Source organism: Xenopus laevis, chromosome 1L (assembly GCF_017654675.1).
Source record: "Xenopus laevis strain J_2021 chromosome 1L, Xenopus_laevis_v10.1, whole genome shotgun sequence".
Lineage (NCBI taxonomy): Eukaryota > Metazoa > Chordata > Amphibia > Anura > Pipidae > Xenopus > Xenopus laevis.
The window spans coordinates 230,738,790-230,757,999 of record NC_054371.1 but is presented as its reverse complement, the minus strand read 5'-3'; the positions used below and the strand labels follow the sequence as shown (position 1 = coordinate 230,757,999).

The window sequence follows — 19,210 nt, the reverse complement described above, 5'->3', positions numbered from 1 at the left end:
TTGAAAACAAACATTACAACAAAAATAGCCAATGAAAGTCACATTTGCACCACATCAATTGGTTACATAATCAGACACGGCAAGTTGTAGCCATACGTGTATTTATGGCACGCAGTGAAAGAAGGTGAAAGATTGGCCATTTATTATTAAAGACTATTGGTTTATGTAGTACCTTATAGTGATAAAACTCTAAATAACATCACCATCGCCTCCCCGCCCCCCATGCTACATTCCAAGTCTGAGAGAAGGACTGATCTACATTCATTTGCCCAGAGCCTGGTTCCACTAAATGAGCTAAATGCTGAGTGACAGATACAAGCAGATTGCTGCCCCCTCACTATTCTGCTTCTCCACTTGTGCTCCGACTTCTGAGCCGACAGCCCTGACCAGTTGCCCTAATGCTGTGCCACAACGGCCGTGGAACTGGCCAATCACAAAGGAATATTAAATCAAGGTGCAGTGGCCGGATCATCTGAAAGCCTGGCACCCACCCCCCCTGGTACCCATGAGTTTAATGAGAGTCTGCAGAGATGATCAGAAGCAACAGTCTCTCCAGACTCTTCAGAGACCTTTATGTCAGATCCGAGTGCAGGTGAGTAGAACCCAGCACTTATATTATATATACTATATTGGCACCTGCTTCTCTCACTGAAGGAGCCCCAGTTCCCCATCTCTGATATAAATATACACATTTCAGTGGCACAAGTACAGAGACTGCGAGAGGAGCCACACTGGGGGGACATTAGATTTAGGGCCCCATGTACATCAATGTATAAGAGAAGTCAGGAGGGTCTGCATTTACCTTCATGCGGAAGAACGTTATACTCGTCAGCAGGTCCACTGTGGATTTCAAATCCTGCAGGCGATCTGGACTGCTGGCCGGGAAATTGTTCTGGACAAAATTAAAGGAGATATTAAATAGTGGAAAGTAGGAATAAAGAGCAGGGTATTGGTTACATAGAGGGGCAACACAACTCTACAGTCATCAACGTGTTTGTAGGTTACTGCACCCTTGTATGGTGTTAAAGCACCTGCAGTCAGTGTATCCGGGAAACTAGGTTGGTTTTAGGGTAAGTAAACCTTTAAAACAAGTGAATGTAAAATTGATGAGGGTTCTTTTCTAGGCATTTTTACAATGTACATTCATTATTTATTTATATTTAATTCCAAGATATTAAGGGATACATGTACTGTTAATATGAATGAATTGTGTTACAACAGCGCCACCTGCTGGTCAGTTTCCCACCAGTCTGACCAGCAAGTAGTCAAGGAAGTTGTCAGGAGAAAGAAAGAGGCTGATGTTCTTCTGCTTAGGAAAGATGTGAGAAAGGTTTCTAATTTTATTCCTAAACAGAAGAACATCAGAGCAGATTCTTTCTTTCTCCTGACAACTTTCCCAAGTGAAGAAAGAACTTATTATCCGGCAGTCTGGTCCATAGAATTTAATCCCGGCTGTCTCCGCTCCAGCTCATTGTGATTATTGGACAGGTATAGGATCTGTAATCGGGGAAACCCGTTATCCAGAAAGCTCTGAATTATGCAAAGGCCTTCTCCCATAGACTCCATTTTATCCAAATAATCCACATTATTAAAAATGATTTCCCTTTTCTGTGTAATAATAAAACAGTCGCTTGTACTTGATCCCAACTAAGATATAATTAATCCTTATTGGAGGCAAAACCAGCCTATTGGGTTTATTTAAATGTTTACATGATTTTCTAGTAGACTTAAACTCAGACAGAAAGATCTGTTATCTGGAAAACCCCCAGTCCAGAGCATTCTGGATAACAGGTCCCATAGCTGTATTGTTACTGCTCGGCGGCTGCACAGAACTTGTCTCTGGCCGACACCAAAGTCAGAGCAGTGAGTTCTTACCTGTGTATTAAATAATGTGTTGGCTCTTGTGCCCCTCATAGTACAGTGAGCTGCCCCCTCCAACCCTCAGTATGTGACCCGTCAGCTTCTATTACACTCATTTAAACCTTATCCTATAATTACTCGGGTCTGATGGAGCCATGGTCTAGGCACTCAGTTGAGCTGCTGTGTATGTGCTTATAAAAGGCTTCTCTTGGCCGTATCCCTGCTATTAATCCTATCTATCCTGCTGTGCACACTCACTTATTCCCTATCTGTCATTTCACCCTGCGGCTGCTCCGATTGGTCGGATTACTTGTGGCTTCTCGACAACTCAGGCTCAATAGGACTTACATTAATATGTCTAACGTCTCCCTCAGACATGTCGTTTTTTTGACATTTTATTAAGAAAAAAAAAAACAGTTATGCTGTAACTATAAAATGGGTTAAATATGGCAATAATACACTCAGGGGCCGATTCACTTTGAGTGAAGGATTTGAAGTAAAAAAACTTTGAATTTCAAGTTATTTTTTGGGCTACTTCGACCATCGAATGGGCTACGACTTCGAATCAAACTATTTGAACTAAAAATCATTCAACTATTCGACCATTCAATAGTCGAAGTACTATCTCTTTAAGAAAAAACTTCGACCCCCTAGTTCGCCATCTAAAAGCTACCGAACTCAATGTTAGCCTATGGGGAAGGTCCCCATAGGCTTTCCTAAGTTTTTTTGATCGAAGGATATTCGATACGTTCGGTTCGAAGGATTTTATCGTTCGATCGAAGGAATAATCCTTCGATCGAACTATTTGCGCTAAAATCCTTCGACTTCGATATTCAAAGGATTTTAATTCGAATATCGAGGGTTAATTAAGCCTCGATATTCGACCCTTTGTGAATGGGCCCCTTAGTGTCTCTTTATTATATAAAGTGTATTCCCTTCAGCCTCTTTGCTGCACTTTCTTCCCTCCCCTGTGAGGTTCAACCTGCCTGGGGATCAAATCCCCATCCGGCCGTTGCTATGGAAATATTATAGCAGCAAGGAGATAATCCCCTGTCAGCCCCACTGATTTATTATACTTGGTGGAGACGTCCCCTAAGGGTAAATGAAATTCTCTGAATCTCTGGCTTTTCCTTCACAGTCATACAAAGAAGCGTCATCTGAAGTGAAGTTATTTAATCTCATCTAACAGTGTCTGTGTATAGTCTAATGCGCTCACACACATATCCCCATATTTGATTGGACAGTGTGGCCAGTTTAAACTATACTGCCATTATATCACATAGTAAATAATAGTGCTGGGATTATAATCCAACAAACACATTTGCAAATCTGAACTAAATGATGTATTACATCCCCACATTCTCCCAGTACATTCCAATTCCTTAATTATACCCAACTCTTCTCCTGTTCTAGTCCCAAATAAAACAAAGGGCAGCTAATATTAATCATTATAATGTGCAATTGCCTCCTGGATACAGTAATTATCTCACGGAAGTGCTGTTTAAAGCCCTATAAAAAGGCAAAGAAGGAAATACACCCCATGTTCCCCTTAGTAGATACTGACATAATTAGATCCCTCCTTTCAGAAGTAATTGAGTATTATGGGACATGTGATGGAAGCAGGAGATATTTATACTCTGGATTTGACAGAGACACTGGAGAAGAGAGATGAATCCTTTCCAAGCCTACAATCAGCCCCATTGTCTCTTTGATACGTCGCCTTACCCGGTACATGGACAGATCAATGCGCAGGGAATTGTGCAGCTGGTCGAGAAGTTTGACAAATCTCTCTTTCTGCAGAGGAAAAAATGAAAGGGGAGAATGAGGCAGGGGGTTCAGAGAAGGAATACAATCTCTGAGCAACTGTTGCTGGGCACTTACCCCAAAATTAGAGGCGGAGAAGCGGTCGGAGGCGGAGACATTGGTGGAGGCGGTGGTGTGGGCATAGTAGGCGTTTATATTGGCCAGTAAAGTGCTCATCACGGCAGGAACCCCCGGGCACATGTACTTGGACGAGAGGCAAGCAAAGTGTCTGCACAAAGAAAATGGATTAGTTATTATATGATGTGCTTACAGCTGGGGCCACTTCTTTCACAATCTTCTAGGGTAAAAGGCTAAGGAATGGGGTTCCTTCTGGATAACCCCCACCCCTCTATTATCAAGTGTTACCCAGTGATGAGTGTAAGCTTTAGAAACACAGGGTGACATCTAGAGAGGTGTCCAGAGTAGGAAATAGACATAAAGATACAGTGAGGTCATATAGAAAGTCACAAGTACAAAGGAGGCAAAAGATCCTCTATCCCAGGGGTCCCCAACCGCCGGGCCACCGGCCAGAACAATTAACGCGGTGCGCCGAATTGGACACCTTCCCTCCTGACCCCCCCCCCCCGGTCCTTGAAAAAAAATTGCCTCTTTTTTGGTCCCAAGGCCAAAAAAGGTTGGGGACCCCTGCTCCGTACCACCCCCTCACTGCCCCTCATGAATACAGTACTGCAGTTTGGAGGCACCGGTGTGTGAATGGTGCAGGCAGATGATTTCTGTGCTCCAAAACCGCCAATTAATTTAAGATGAAAAAAAATGGTTGTTTGCACTTTGCACCCACGTTCCTGCTTGTAAATGAGGCTTACTGTATTTATTAAATGACTGAGTTTGCTGGGGATCCCAAACCAACAAATCTCTACAGTTCCCAGTTACTGGCCAGAAGAGGATTCTGGGAGATGGAATCTGTGAGTTCACATCACTCCTGGGCTTGATAAGATGACTTTTGATTTTACAACGCATGCCCTGTATTCTGAATCATTATACATTAAATGAATGTAATATCTGTATGTGTTCTACAGTGCCTGGCCAAACACTATGGGTGCCCCAGGCAATTGTCTGACCCGAGTGTCCCGGCACAACATTTGTGCTGCAATGTTTTCTGGTTATTATACATCAAATAGGCCCTGGGATGAGATTAAAATCTACATGTCCTTAATTATAGAAACTGAACACCATATACAAGACTGAGAGGTTTGTTCTATGTCACCCCCCTCTGAGGCAAATTGAAGAGACTTCAAATGGGTTTTTTTTCGCTTCCTCTGGATCAACTGGCAGTTAGGCAGGTTATATATAGAATTAAGGTTAAACTTGATGGACGTGTGTCTTTTTTCAACCAAACTTACTATGTTACTATGTCTTTAATTAGCTTTTGGCAAACAAGAAAATCACTCCCTGCCTATACCAACACCAGACTGTTTTCCTCCAGTCCATATGGACAGCACAGTATGAGTTCTAACATCATAAACTGCCTTTCACTCCTAAATGTCAGCTTAAAGGGGTTCGTCACCTTTAAATAAACTGTTAAATGTAGAGAGGGATATTCTGAGACAGTTTGCATTTGGTTTTCATTTTGTATTATTTGTGGTTGTTTACTTATTTGGATTTTTATTCAGCAACTCTCCAGTTTGTCGTTTCAGCCATCTGGTTGCTAGGTTCCACATTAACCTAGCAACCATGCACTAATTTAAAGGGATGGTTCACCTTTAAATTAACTTTTAATATTATATAGAATGGCTAATTCTAAGCAACTTTTCAATTGGTCTTTATTTTTTCTTTCTTATAGTTTGTGAATGATTTGCCTTCGTTTTCGGATTCTTTACAGCTTTCAAATGGGGGTCACTGACCCCATCTAAACAAACAAATGCTCTATAAGTGCCATGCTAAGTGTGACAAGCTTCCCAAGATTCCAATGTTTTGTCTAATAAATAAATCTGTGATTCTGCAGAACCTTCTTTGTCTTGGAGTCTTGCAAATAATAAGGTTCTGGTAAGAAAATAACCAACAGGCTACAAGTATATTGTTATTGTTACTTTTTATTACTCCTCTTTCTATTCAGGCCTCTCCTATTCATATTCAAGTCTCTTATTCAAATCAGCGCATGGTTGTTATGGAAATATGGACCCTAGCAACCATATTATTGAAATTGCAAACTGGAGAGTTGCTGAATAAAAAGCCAAAAAACTCAAAAACCACAAATAATGGAAAATGAAAACCAATTGGAAATTGTCTCAGAATATCCCTCTCTACATCCTACTGACAGTTAACTCAAAGGTCAACAATCCCTTTAATCAAGAGACTGGAATATGAATAGGAGAGGCCTGAATAGAAAGATGAGGAATAAAAAGTAACAATAACAATACATTTGTAGCCTTACAGAGCATTTGTTTTTAGATGGGGTCAGTGACCCCCATTTGAAAGCTGGAAAGAGTGGGAAATAATTCAAAAACTATACAAAATGAAAGTCAATTGAAAAGTTATTAGACATTCTATAACAACATAAAACTTAACTTAACGGTGAATCATTGGTCTTTAAAAGACTAGACAACCGATGGGGGCAAATCTGAAAACTCTGCGTCTCTTTTTCTTTGCAAGTCACGGAGCAGAGCTTCACAAATATAAAGAAGTGAAAGGAATCTGCCGGATCATTAAGTAAACACCAGTAATTCCCAATAAGCTGAAATCATTCTGGAAGCTTCCAGGAATCCTCATGGCAACACCGATCTCCACTGAAACAGATGAGTATCATTCGCTGAACCAAACGATAACCGTAAAATCCTTATTTCTCCAATACTTTCCTGGAAACCTCCCGACAAATTGGATTTTGAATGTAGCCAGTGGAATGGCTGATTAAATCTTTCCTCTGGAATAAACCCATTAGTGGAATAACGCGGTTAACTCCGGATGACACCTTAATTGTAAAACAGAAGCCGACTAATTAGCCAGAAAGCAGCACGAAGGCCCTTGGGATGAAGCTCACGCAGACTGTTTGTTTGCTCTGAGACTGGAGGATAAAGAAAGCCAAGAAACACGTTGTCTTCCTTTGTAGCAGCCAAATGTATTGAGAATGAATGGGAAGCCCAACGTGTAACATTAGAACAGAAAGTAATGTTTGATTGGCCAACTGTACAGATGATGGGCCTCATTGATTAACACTCGATCTTCCAGCTCCAGCACTTGATTCCACCTCCAAATGGCACATAAAGCTGGTTGTGGTGCTTTATTTAACCTAAAAGTATTCCAATAAACGCACCAAAACTGCCCCGCAGACTAAAGCGGCCATACAAACAGAGATCCGCTTGATTTCTCAGGTCACCAAATGGTCGGATGTCTCCCCGACATGTCAACATTGTGGGTGATATCGTGTTGATCCCGATATGGGAGGTCGGCTGGAGGACTGCATCATCAAACCAATTCGCCCCTCGATCCGACGGGATAATTTTAGGAAAAAATCAAGAATGTACCAGTGCACTAAACTCATTTAGATATAGAAGGAACGTGCTTCAAAAAGCAGTGTTTCTGGTTACTACAAGTTCTGCCCATCTGTTCCACTTGCAGCTGCCTCCTCTCCCAGGCTGTGCAGGGTCCGGCAGCACTCAGCTCACTGCACTGTAGGACAGGAACCAATCAGCAGCTAGCAGGACCTGATAGGGAACTGAAGCCTGTCTGTGCTTGTGTGACTGCAGGGCTGTGATTGGCTGTTCCCCTCCTACTGTGCTTCTGGCAGGGACCGTTAGGACACGCCCACCCCTCATTTAAAACAGGGACCAGTGAACATCTATAGGGAGCTCCAATAAAGGGGCTATTTGTAAAGATATTAATTTGTAGCACAATGTGACACCAACACCATATATTATTCATAATTGCCTACAAAATTAGGCTTTTTCTGTTTATATGTCTCCTTTAAACCTGCCCAAATGACATCTGCCGGACTTTTGGGCAGATATTGATCACGAAAGCCGTCGGAGGGCCCCATACACTGCCAACTTAACCCATCAGCAGCTGATATCAGCCCATGTACGGCCACCAGGGATGGGCGAATTTGACCCGTTTCGCTTCGCCAGAATTTTGCTGCCGGCGAAATATCGCAGACGCCCATTAAAGTCTATGGGCGTCAAAAAAAATTTGTCGCGCGGCGAAATTATTTTGCCGCGCGTCTTTTTTTTTTTTGACGCCCACCGCCATACAAGTCTATGGGCCTCATTTTTTCGGCGAATCGAGGCGAAAAAATTCGCCCATCCCTAACGGCCACCTTAAAGCGGCTGCAGAATACGTTGCATTATATAAATAATATAGCCCTATACTGAGCCCTCCAGTAGAGGTTGAGTGCAGCACAACAGTTGTATGTTCCCTGGGTTATTTTGGAGGTATAAAAGGCACAAAATTCCATTACAATCTTTCTGCCCAAGTTCAATTGGCGCTGGCAGAAACAATGGCTGCTAATCAGTGGCTTTGTGAGTGGCTTTCCTGCATGCGGCGCTATATAAAGCCTCAGTTTGTGGAATATTAAAGGAATCGTTTCCCTGAATTCTCTATGTACAGAAATGAGCACATAACAATAATGTAATCAGCGGCAGCACAAAGATGGCCGCACCCGGCTCCCGAGGATCATGGGAGATACTCACGTCATGGCTTGGTAAATAGACTCGATACCATATCGCATGGCAAACTCGTCCACTATCTCCTGGGCCGTCTCATCAAAGTAAACCTTCCAGGCATCGTCCCCTTTGGCTTCTGGAATCTTCACCACCCCTCCGCCTTGTACGTCTGTCAGGTAATGGAAGAGGTTCTGCAGCGCCGAGAACAGGAAATGAGAAATATATATCGAACTGAAGCTATTGAAGGGATTCTGTCATGATTTTTATGATGGTTTTATTTCTAAATGACACGATTTACACTGCAAATAATTCACTGTACAATATAAAATGTCATTCCTGAAGCAGCAAGTTTATTTAGTTGTAATATTGGTGTGTAGGTGCATCTCGGGTCATTTTGCCTGGTCATGTGATTTCAGAAAGAGCCAGCACTTTAGGATGGAACTGCTTTCTGGCAGCCTGTTGTTTTTCCTTCTCAATGTAACTGAATGTGTCTCAGTGGGACCTGGATTTTACTATTGAGTGTTGTTCTTAGATCTACCAGGCAGCTGTTATCTTGTGTTAGGGAGCTGCTATCTGTTACCTTCCCATTGTTCTGTTGTTTGGCTGCTGGGGGGGGGGAAAGGGAGGGGGTGATATCACTCCAACTTGCAGTACAGCAGTAAAGAGTGACTGAAGTTTATCAGAGCACAAGTCACATGACTGGGGGCTGCTTGGAAACTGACAATATGTCTAGCCCCATGTCTGATTTTAAAAATTAAATATAAAAAAAACAGTTTGCTCTTTTGAGAAAGCGATTTCAGTGCAGAATTCTGCTGGAGCAGCACTATTATGCGTTTTGAAAAAAAAATTTTTCCCATGACAGTATCCCTTTAACTGAAGAATTACTGATATTTGAGGTCTATGTCATAATAAAACAGCTGCAACCCCATCTACATAACATCCCTGCTCCCCTGTACCCTGCAGGGTATCAGATACCAAGCTCATTTGCTTCCCAATTCCCCCGAAAAGGAGCGTGAGCACAAGAAGTCAATCTGGTGCCGACGTCTAGTGCACAAGTTCCTGGTCAGCTGTGGTTTCTGATGGGTAAATTCTAATTATGAAGCACATGCTGGGGATCATTTACTAACATTGGGCAAAGTCAGTCCATGGGCAGTAACCCATAGCAACCAATCAGTGACTGGCTTCCTTGATCCAGCTGCACGTAAAACAATGAATGCAACAATTTGATTGGTTGCCACAAGTTATTTGTCCAGTGTTGGTAAATGACCCCCACTGTCTGTTCCCCACTAGATACTGGGCTCTGATTGGTTTCTTACTCCAGCCTCATGGACATCCTACAGGTATGTTCCAGCCAGTGGAAAGACTTACAGACAACATGGACTCACCTCATGCAGGCAGGTGTATTGAATATGATAAGGCGCAACCTTCTCCTCTCCCTTAATCTCAACGCTGATCTGCAGCCGAATGGCGCCCGACACAGCCGACTTGTCTGTTCTCTTCTCTAAAACCATCAAACGGAAACAAAAGGCTTTGAATGGAATAGTATAAAGGACTGTAATTTGCAACTCGCCAGAAAGCAGTGGTGGAACTACTGGGGGTGTAATTGTACCTAAACCTGCACCCCTTGGGGCCCGCCGGTGGTTCACATGCAAATTCGTGTCTATACGTAAATATATAAATATATCAGCCATTTAGTCTCTTATGGCTCCTGGGATCTCTAGTTTATAAGTTGGAGGGACAAAAGTTGTATTTTCTGATTTTACTCCCTCTGCCAAGTTCCAACTGAAATCCCATTGTACATTCCCTGATAATGGATTCAGCACAGTGTTACCTTTGCCCTATTCCTGGCGCTAATGAGACGGAGATCTGGGAATTACAGCGTGTGAGGGCCCCGGGGAGTCTCCCGGTGTAGCCAAATCCAATGGAGTCTGTTTTATAACACAGGGTCCTCCCAATGACTGAGAAATTGGGAAAAGCTTTGTCTCAGTCTGTAGCAGACGATCATTAACACAATGACTGATGTGTTGTACAGAGCAGCTTCCCTGTGTGTGAGCGGATAATTACTGCGGAGAATAGAGGCTTTGTACTCATTTATACTCCTGCCACAGGATGAGTTACAGGTATCATCAGCATTATGTACCGGTTATTATTATTATTATTATATATTATGTACCTGCTATTATTATTATTATTATTATATATTATGTACCTGTTATTATTATTATTATTATTATATATTATGTACCTGTCTGTAACATGATTAACATGATTAGAAAAGATGTGTTACAATGAGAAATGGGAAGGGGTGTTACAGGGAGAGCTGGGAAGTGAATCAGGGGTACAGGCTGATACATTAGATAGGTACAAGGAAGGGTCGGATGCTTTATTCACCAGTAGCTCCTCCCAGCAGACAGGAGGGAGCCAATGAGATTAGAGGAGGGAAAGGGGTGTTACAGGGAGAGCTGGGAAGTGAATCAGTGGTACAGGCTGATACATTAGATAGGTATAAGGAAGGGTCGGATGCTTTATTCACCAGTAGCTCCTCCCAGCAGACAGGAGGGAGCCAATGAGATTAGAGGAGGGAAAGGGGTGTTACAGGGAGAGCTGGGAAGTGAATCCGTGGTACAGGCTGATACATTAGATAGGTATAAGGAAGGGTCGGATGCTTTATTCACCAGTAGCTCCTCCCAGCAGACAGGAGGGAGCCAATGAGATTAGAGGAGGGAAAGGGGTGTTACAGGGAGAGCTGGGAAGTGAATCAGTGGTACAGGCTGATACATTAGATGGGTACAAGGAAGGGTCGGATGCTTTATTCACCAGTAGCTCCTCCCAGCAGACAGGAGGGAGCCAATGAGATTAGAGGAGGGAAAGGGGTGTTACAGGGAGAGCTGGGAAGTGAATCAGGGGTACAGACTGATACATTAGATAGGAACAAGGAAGGGTCGGATGCTTTATTCACCAGTAGCTCCTTCCAGGAGACAGGAGGGAGCCAATGAGATTAGAGGAGGGAAAGGGGTGTTACAGGGAGAGCTGGGAAGTGAATCAGGGGTACAGGCTGATACATTAGATAGGTATAAGGAAGGGTCGGATGCTTTATTCACCAGTAGCTCCTCCCAGCAGACAGAAGGGAGCCAATGAGATTAGAGGAGGGAAAGGGGTGTTACAGGGAGAGCTGGGAAGTGAATCAGTGGTACAGGCTGATACATTATATAGAAAGGGTCGGATGCTTTATTCACCAGTAGCTCCTCCCAGCAGACAGGAGGGAGCCAATGAGATTAGAGGAGGGAAAGGGGTGTTACAGGGAGAGCTGGGAAGTGAATCAGGGGTACAGGCTGATACATTAGATAGGTATAAGGAAGGGTCGGATGCTTTATTCACCAGTAGCTCCTCCCAGCAGACAGGAGGGAGCCAATGAGATTAGAGGAGGGAAAAGGGTGTTACAGGGAGAGCTGGGAAGTGAATCAGGGGTACAGGCTGATGCATTAGATAGGTATAAGGAAGGGTCGGATGCTTTATTCACCAGTAGCTCCTCCCAGCAGACAGGAGGGAGCCAATGAGATTAGAGGAGGGAAAGGGGTGTTACAGGGAGAGATGGGAAGTGAATCAGGGGTACAGACAAAAGCTGATACTAGAAATAAGATGAAATATTCCTGCAGATCAGAGTCACAATGGAGAGTTGATAAAACATGAGATGGGAATATAATACAAGGAGGGTAAGTTTTTAATTAATTAATTGGCATTGCCCAGCTCAGGGGGCCACTCACCCAGGTTGTACCACACGTCCATCTCTCCGCTCAGGGTTCGGACTTCAATAATTGTCTGTCCCAGAAAGTCGTCGGATTCACGCTTCAGCCTCTGTTTCACGCGGGACTTGATGTCATCGTCTTCATCCCAAACCCGCACTTTGATGCGATCGGATGAGTTATGGCACTCGCTGCGGGAACACAGGGCAATTCAGATGGGGCAAGAACTATGTGTGGGGGCAGTGAGTTTGTAGGTTCTGAGCATCATAGCAACCTCAAGCCCCTCCCACATGCTGCTGAACTACAAATCACTGGCTGTAGCTTTAAGGTGATACATTTAACCATTTGCAAACACTCTCCCAGGTAACTGAATTCAATCTCCCCTCTTGTACCTATCCCTGCAACAGATTTACATTACTATACTTCCTGCTCCGGGGCTGCTCTCTCACCCATGGTCAGACAGGTAAAATAAACCAGTCTCTAGTATTGTATGTACAGAACTCAGATACTCATTACTACTTGTATCTAGGCTGCTCTCTTGGCTATGGGCACAAACATGAGGGTAATGGTAACAAATGGAAAGCTGCTATTTACTGCAGATCATTATGATTGGTGTAAAGCAGGAACTAGAGGGAACTCTTCAATTATTTTACTGCTTTATATTGCTTCCCTTGCCCTATAGTCTGTACAGAGAGATCCCATAAAACTATGGCAGCATAGGTATTCCCTGTACTAAGCACAATTCAGCAGGAACAGTCCCTAAGTTTGCTCATAGTCTGTACAGAGAGATCCCATAAAACTATGGCAGCATAGGTATTCCCTGTACTAAGCACAATTCAGCAGGAACAGTCCCTAAGTTTGCTCATAGTCTGTACAGAGAGATCCCATAAAACTATGGCAGCATAGGTATTCCCTGTACTAAGCACAATTCAGCAGGAACAGTCCCCTAAGTTTGCTCATAGTCTGTACAGAGAGATCCCATAAAACTATGGCAGCATAGGTATTCCCTGTACTAAGCACAATTCAGCAGGAACCGTCCCCTAAGTTTGCTCATAGTCTGTACAGAGAGATCCCATAAAACTATGGCAGCATAGGTATTCCCTGTACTAAGCACAATTCAGCAGGAACAGTCCCTAAGTTTGCTCATAGTCTATACAGAGAGATCCCATAAAACTATGGCAGTATAGGTATTCCCCTGTACTAAGCACAATTCAGCAGGAACAGTCCCCTAAGTTTGCTCATAGTCTGTACAGAGAGATCCCATAAAACTATGGCAGCATAGGTATTCCCCTGTACTAAGCACAATTCAGCAGGAACAGCCCCCTAAGTTTGCTCATAGTCTGTACAGAGAGATCCCATAAAACTATGGCAGCATAGGTATTCCCTGTACTAAGCACAATTCAGCAGGAACAGCCCCCTAAGTTTGCTCATAGTCTGTACAGAGAGATCCCATAAAACTATGGCAGCATAGGTATTCCCCTGTACTAAGCACAATTCAGCAGGAACAGTCCCCTAAGTTTGCTCATAGTCTGTACAGAGAGATCCCATAAAACTATGGCAGCATAGGTATTCCCTGTACTAAGCACAATTCAGCAGGAACAGTCCCCTAAGTTTGCTCATAGTCTGTACAGAGAGATCCCATAAAACTATGGCAGCATAGGTATTCCCTGTACTAAGCACAATTCAGCAGGAACAGCCCCCTAAGTTTGCTCATAGTCTGTACAGAGAGATCCCATAAAACTATGGCAGCATAGGTATTCCCCTGTACTAAGCACAATTCAGCAGGAACAGTCCCCTAAGTTTGCTCATAGTCTGTACAGAGAGATCCCATAAAACTATGGCAGCATAGGTATTCCCTGTACTAAGCACAATTCAGCAGGAACAGCCCCCTAAGTTTGCTCATAGTCTGTACAGAGAGATCCCATAAAACTATGGCAGCATAGGTATTCCCCTGTACTAAGCACAATTCAGCAGGAACAGTCCCCTAAGTTTGCTCATAGTCTGTACAGAGAGATCCCATAAAACTATGGCAGCATAGGTATTCCCTGTACTAAGCACAATTCAGCAGGAACAGTCCCCTAAGTTTGCTCATAGTCTGTACAGAGAGATCCCATAAAACTATGGCAGCATAGGTATTCCCTGTACTAAGCACAATTCAGCAGGAACAGCCCCCTAAGTTTGCTCATAGTCTGTACAGAGAGATCCCATAAAACTATGGCAGCATAGGTATTCCCTGTACTAAGCACAATTCAGCAGGAACAGCCCCTAAGATGATATGGTACCTCTGTGTGACAGAACACAAGGAAAGACCAAGAGGAGGGGGGTAGGAGACGGCAGAACTGACAATCACCTCCTTCTCACCAAGTTGGAAAGCTGTTGCTAGGCAACAAAAATAAAAGTATCCATGCAGAATTAGGGCAAAAGGAGGTATTTATTTTCTCAAGGGATGTGACAATTAGATGCATCATTAATCATCTACAAATTGCAGTGATTAACCACTTCCTTATCCTCCCTTCTCTGAACACCCTGCGTGGGGCGCTTAACCGCCTTAAGATCTTAAAGGAGCCAAGTAATGACTCATATGTAACACTCTGGGTGCCGGAATCATGTCAATCAAATATACGGGGCCCTACTGAGTGTGAGGAATAGACCAGCAGTGGGTATCGGCTGGCATTGCCCATCTGTTATTTCTGGCACTTGATTCAGGATAATTAGATGAAGATGATGATGTGAAATTTACATGAAAGAGTTAATAAAATAATCATTATGTGCTGTAACAACATATGCTGGTCCACGTTCACCAATAGGGTGAAACACTTTTCTGGCTCAGGCCAATGGCACAGGTACTAGAACCAGACACTAGCCAATCAGTGAGTGTCTCAAGAGAGCTGAGATTGGCTACAACTAATAGAGAAGGTTCTTTAACCAGTAAGTCATCCAATCACCAACTGCCCCCCTTTAAGAGAGCTGGAATTGGCTCAGCACAGAAGCAGGAAGTAGAGCAGGTAGGTGGGGACAGGAAGTAGGTAAGTACTGAATTATTTACCCAGTAAGGGGCCTATTTAATAAATAATAAAGTGTGAATTTTCTCCTTGCCTAACGGCAACAAAGTTTGCCTCAATTTCTCGGGTGTATTTTTTATCATTTTTAATTTTTTTTCTTGCGTAAATTCAAGGAAAATTTGTTAAATTTGCCTGTGTAATTTCCAATTTATGTCATTGGGAAATTAGCATAGAGGAGGTTCCCTGGATAATGAAATGGACAACCATGATAATATAGATTGTTACTAGCAGGTATCCTTGTCCAATCAGAAGCTCCCAAGTAACTTGGCACAATAAAACCTTTTCACGGTGCTGGTGCCAATGTTTATCCCAACTGTACAGAATGCATTATGTGCCTGTACCCCCCCCCCCCACCACCCTAACCTTGATCTATGGAGCATCAAACTGTGGGTGAGATTCCCCTGAGTTTCCTGCTGGTGGGACCTGCTAAAGACTGGGGGAGCAGTGATTGGGGGAGCAGTGACTGGATGAAGATTCAGTTGCACCCAGGGCCTGTACTAAAGATACATCCAACACTGGTCACTAGGGGGAACTGGTGAGTTGGATGCTCATATAAACAAGGTTGGGGCACATACTGCAACAAATAAAACACGACAGGGGCTTAAGTTAACCCTTGTTGGCAAAGTTTGTATCAGCAAATGGACAATCATCTCATCCATTAGAACCCAACACTGGAACCCAAGCTACACCCCTATACATGATTGGTTTATTTCTCATCCTTATCCGAAGGAAAAATAACTGGGCAGATATGGGTCCGCAGGCTGCTGGGCTGGTCCCATACACGGGCCAATAAGCAATACACACTCAAGGGAACTAGTCTACAGCTAAGAGTAGTTATTTCTGGTGCTGTATGTGGGCATCTTCAGGTAGTCATCTTGCTTTTATGGCAGAGAATATGGATATAAATACTCAAGATCATAGCAACAGTCTCACAGGGTCAGTTATCCTTTATCATTACAGCACTGATAGTATAAGATTTAATTAATTATCTTAGATAAGATAGCTTGTCTGAGGCAGAGCGAACAAAACCAGTGAACTTACACAATAAGTAAATGTAAGAAGTCACTGAATGCTCCTCGAGTGCAGGGGCAGGAGCCGGGAGACCCAAGAGCGCAGGAGCCGGGAGACCCAAGAGCGCAGGAGCCGGGAGACCCAAGAGCGCAGGAGCCGGGAGACCCAAGAGCGCAGGAGCCGGGAGACCCAAGAGCGCAGGAGCCGGGAGACCCAAGAGCGCAGGAGCCGGGAGACCCAAGAGCGCAGGAGCCGGGAGACCCAAGAGCGCAGGAGCCGGGAGACCCAAGAGCGCAGGAGTCGGGAGACCCAAGAATGCAGGAGTTGGGAGACCCAGGAGCCCCAAGAGCGCAGGAGCCTGGAGACCCAAGAGCACAGGGGCTGGTGCTGGAAGACCCAAGAGCACAGGGGCCAATGCTGGGTGAGGGCAGCTTGAGCAGTGGTACATATGGCAGCACCAAGGAGCCCTATCAGTACAGTTGGAAGGCAGTGTGTGGGCTTCTTGGCAGCCTGGAAAGGGACCACTGTTGCAGCAGTGAGAATACTGAATTAACACCGCACGTCCCATTAAAGCGGCCGCACTTGATCTTTATATGGAGATGTGGGGAGAGTGTTAGTAAGTGAATCATTAGCACTAAATGTCACAGCACAAATAACAGCCCCGAGGAGGAAAGAAAAGGAAAATTACAGCTCATCAGTGAGCCCAGTGACAGCCATTGTACTGAACTGGGGGAAAGAGCTGGGAGCAGACAAGGCTGTACTTATTGCCACTCTGTGCCCTGTATTTCAAGCCAATTAATTGCACAGGTACAATAATTACCTTTATAAGGACCCGGTGTAATTAGCCCAGGAGCACAGACTGGATTACACAGCAAATACACCTTCCCAACAGGTGCCTCACATACATACTGGCTCTATATTCCTGCTCCCCTGAGTCACTATTTGCCAGTCTCACCCTGCTCTGTCATTTCTTCCATCCTCCTCCTCCTCCAGTTTTGGGTAAAGGTTTAAGAATAAAAGTAAATTCAGTTAGAGACGCTAAAACTGTATGTTTATTGCCTCAAGGGAATGACTAAGAGATTAACAAAACATTTATATTAAGAACAGAACTCAGTGGCAGAGAGACCTGATCCCACAGCTCCGACACCCGAAATCCTGAAACTGCAGCTGAGCCTCCAGCACTGAATATTCTGACACACAATAAGCTATACCCTCATACTGTACTGTCTAGGGGAATCAATATGGCACCTCCTCCTCCCATATGTATAAATACAAATATACAGAGAAGGAATATTCTGACACACAATAAGCTATACCCTCATACTGTACTGTCTAGGGGAATCAATATGGCACCTCCTCCTCCCATATGTATAAATACAAATATACAGAGAAGGAATGTTCTGGGCACACAATAAGCTATACCCTCATATTGTACTGTCTAAGGGAATCAATATGGCACCTCCTCCTCCCATATGTATAAATACAAATATACAGAGAAGGAATGTTCTGGGCACACAATAAGCTATACCCTCATACTGTACTGTCTAGGGGAATCAATATGGCACCTCCTCCTCCCATATGTATAAATACAAATATACAGAGAAGGAATGTTCTGGGCACACAATAAGCTATACCCTCATACTGTACTGTCTAAGGGAATCAATATGGCACCTCCTATTTGTATTTATAAATACAAATATACAGAGAAGGAATGTTCTGGGCACACAATAAGCTATACCCTCATACTGTACTGTCTAAGGGAATCAATATGGCACCTCCTCCTCCCATATGTATAAATACAAATATACAGAGAAGGAATGTTCTGGGCACACAATAAGCTATACCCTCATACTGTACTGTCTAAGGGAATCAATATGGCACCTCCCTCCTGCCATATGTATAAATACAAATATACAGAGAAGGAATGTTCTGGGCACACAATAAGCTACACTCTCATACTGTACTGTCTAAGGGAATCAATATGGCACCTCCTCCTCCCATATGTATAAATACAAATATACAGAGAAGGAATGTTCTGGGCACACAATAAGCTATACCCTCATACTGTACTGTCTAGGGGAATCAATATGGCACCTCCTCCTCCCATATGTATAAATACAAATATACAGAGAAGGAATGTTCTGGGCACACAATAAGCTATACCCTCATACTGTACTGTCTAGGGGAATCAATATGGCACCTCCTCCTCCCATATGTATAAATACAAATATACAGAGAAGGAATGTTCTGGGCACACAATAAGCTATACCCTCATACTGTACTGTCTAAGGGAATCAATATGGCACCTCCTCCCCCTTTATGTATAAATACAAATATACAGAGAAGGAATGCTCTGGGCACACAATAAGCTATACCCTCATACTGTACTGTCTAAGGGAATCAATATGGCACCTCCTCCTCCCATATGTATAAATACAAATATACAGAGAAGGAATGCTCTGGGCACACAATAAGCTATACCCTCATACTGTACTGTCTAAGGGAATCAATATGGCACCTCCTCCTCCCATATGTATAAATACAAATATACAGAGAAGGAATGTTCTGGGCAAACAATAAGCTATACCCTCATACTGTACTGTCTAAGGGAATCAATATGGCACCTCCCTCCTCCCATATGTATAAATACAAATATACAGAGAAGGAATGTTCTGGGCACACAATAAGCTATACCCTCATACTGTACTGTCTAAGGGAATCAATATGGCACCTCCTCCTCCCATATGTATAAATACAAATATACAGAGAAGGAATGTTCTGGGCACACAATAAGCTATACCCTCATACTGTACTGTCTAAGGGAATCAATATGGCACCTCCTCCTCCCATATGTATAAATACAAATATACAGAGAAGGAATGTTCTGGGCACACAATAAGCTATACCCTCATACTGTACTGTCTAAGGGAATCAATATGGCACCTCCTCCTCCCATATGTATAAATACAAATATACAGAGAAGGAATGTTCTGGGCACACAATAAGCTATACCCTCATACTGTACTGTCTAAGGGAATCAATATGGCACCTCCTCCTCCCATATGTATAAATACAAATATACAGAGAAGGAATGTTCTGGGCACACAATAAGCTATAC

General features: G+C 43.5%; 1 protein-coding gene across 10 annotated transcripts in view; it reads right to left on the bottom strand.

Annotated features, from left to right (window-relative positions):
• The window catches only part of LOC108718947 (protein unc-13 homolog B), a 193,185-nt gene that overhangs the window by 29,273 nt on the left and 144,702 nt on the right, over positions 1-19,210 (bottom strand). For all 10 annotated transcript variants that reach the window (XM_041570506.1, XM_041570508.1, XM_041570519.1 and 7 more), the window contains 6 exons: positions 12,041-12,210; positions 9,662-9,777; positions 8,304-8,467; positions 3,742-3,892; positions 3,586-3,654; positions 803-892 (listed from right to left, as the gene is read on the bottom strand). In XM_041570506.1, coding sequence (XP_041426440.1) covers positions 803-892; positions 3,586-3,654; positions 3,742-3,892; positions 8,304-8,467; positions 9,662-9,777; positions 12,041-12,210 — 760 coding nt within the window. The remainder of the gene's footprint in view (positions 1-802; positions 893-3,585; positions 3,655-3,741; positions 3,893-8,303; positions 8,468-9,661; positions 9,778-12,040; positions 12,211-19,210) is intronic.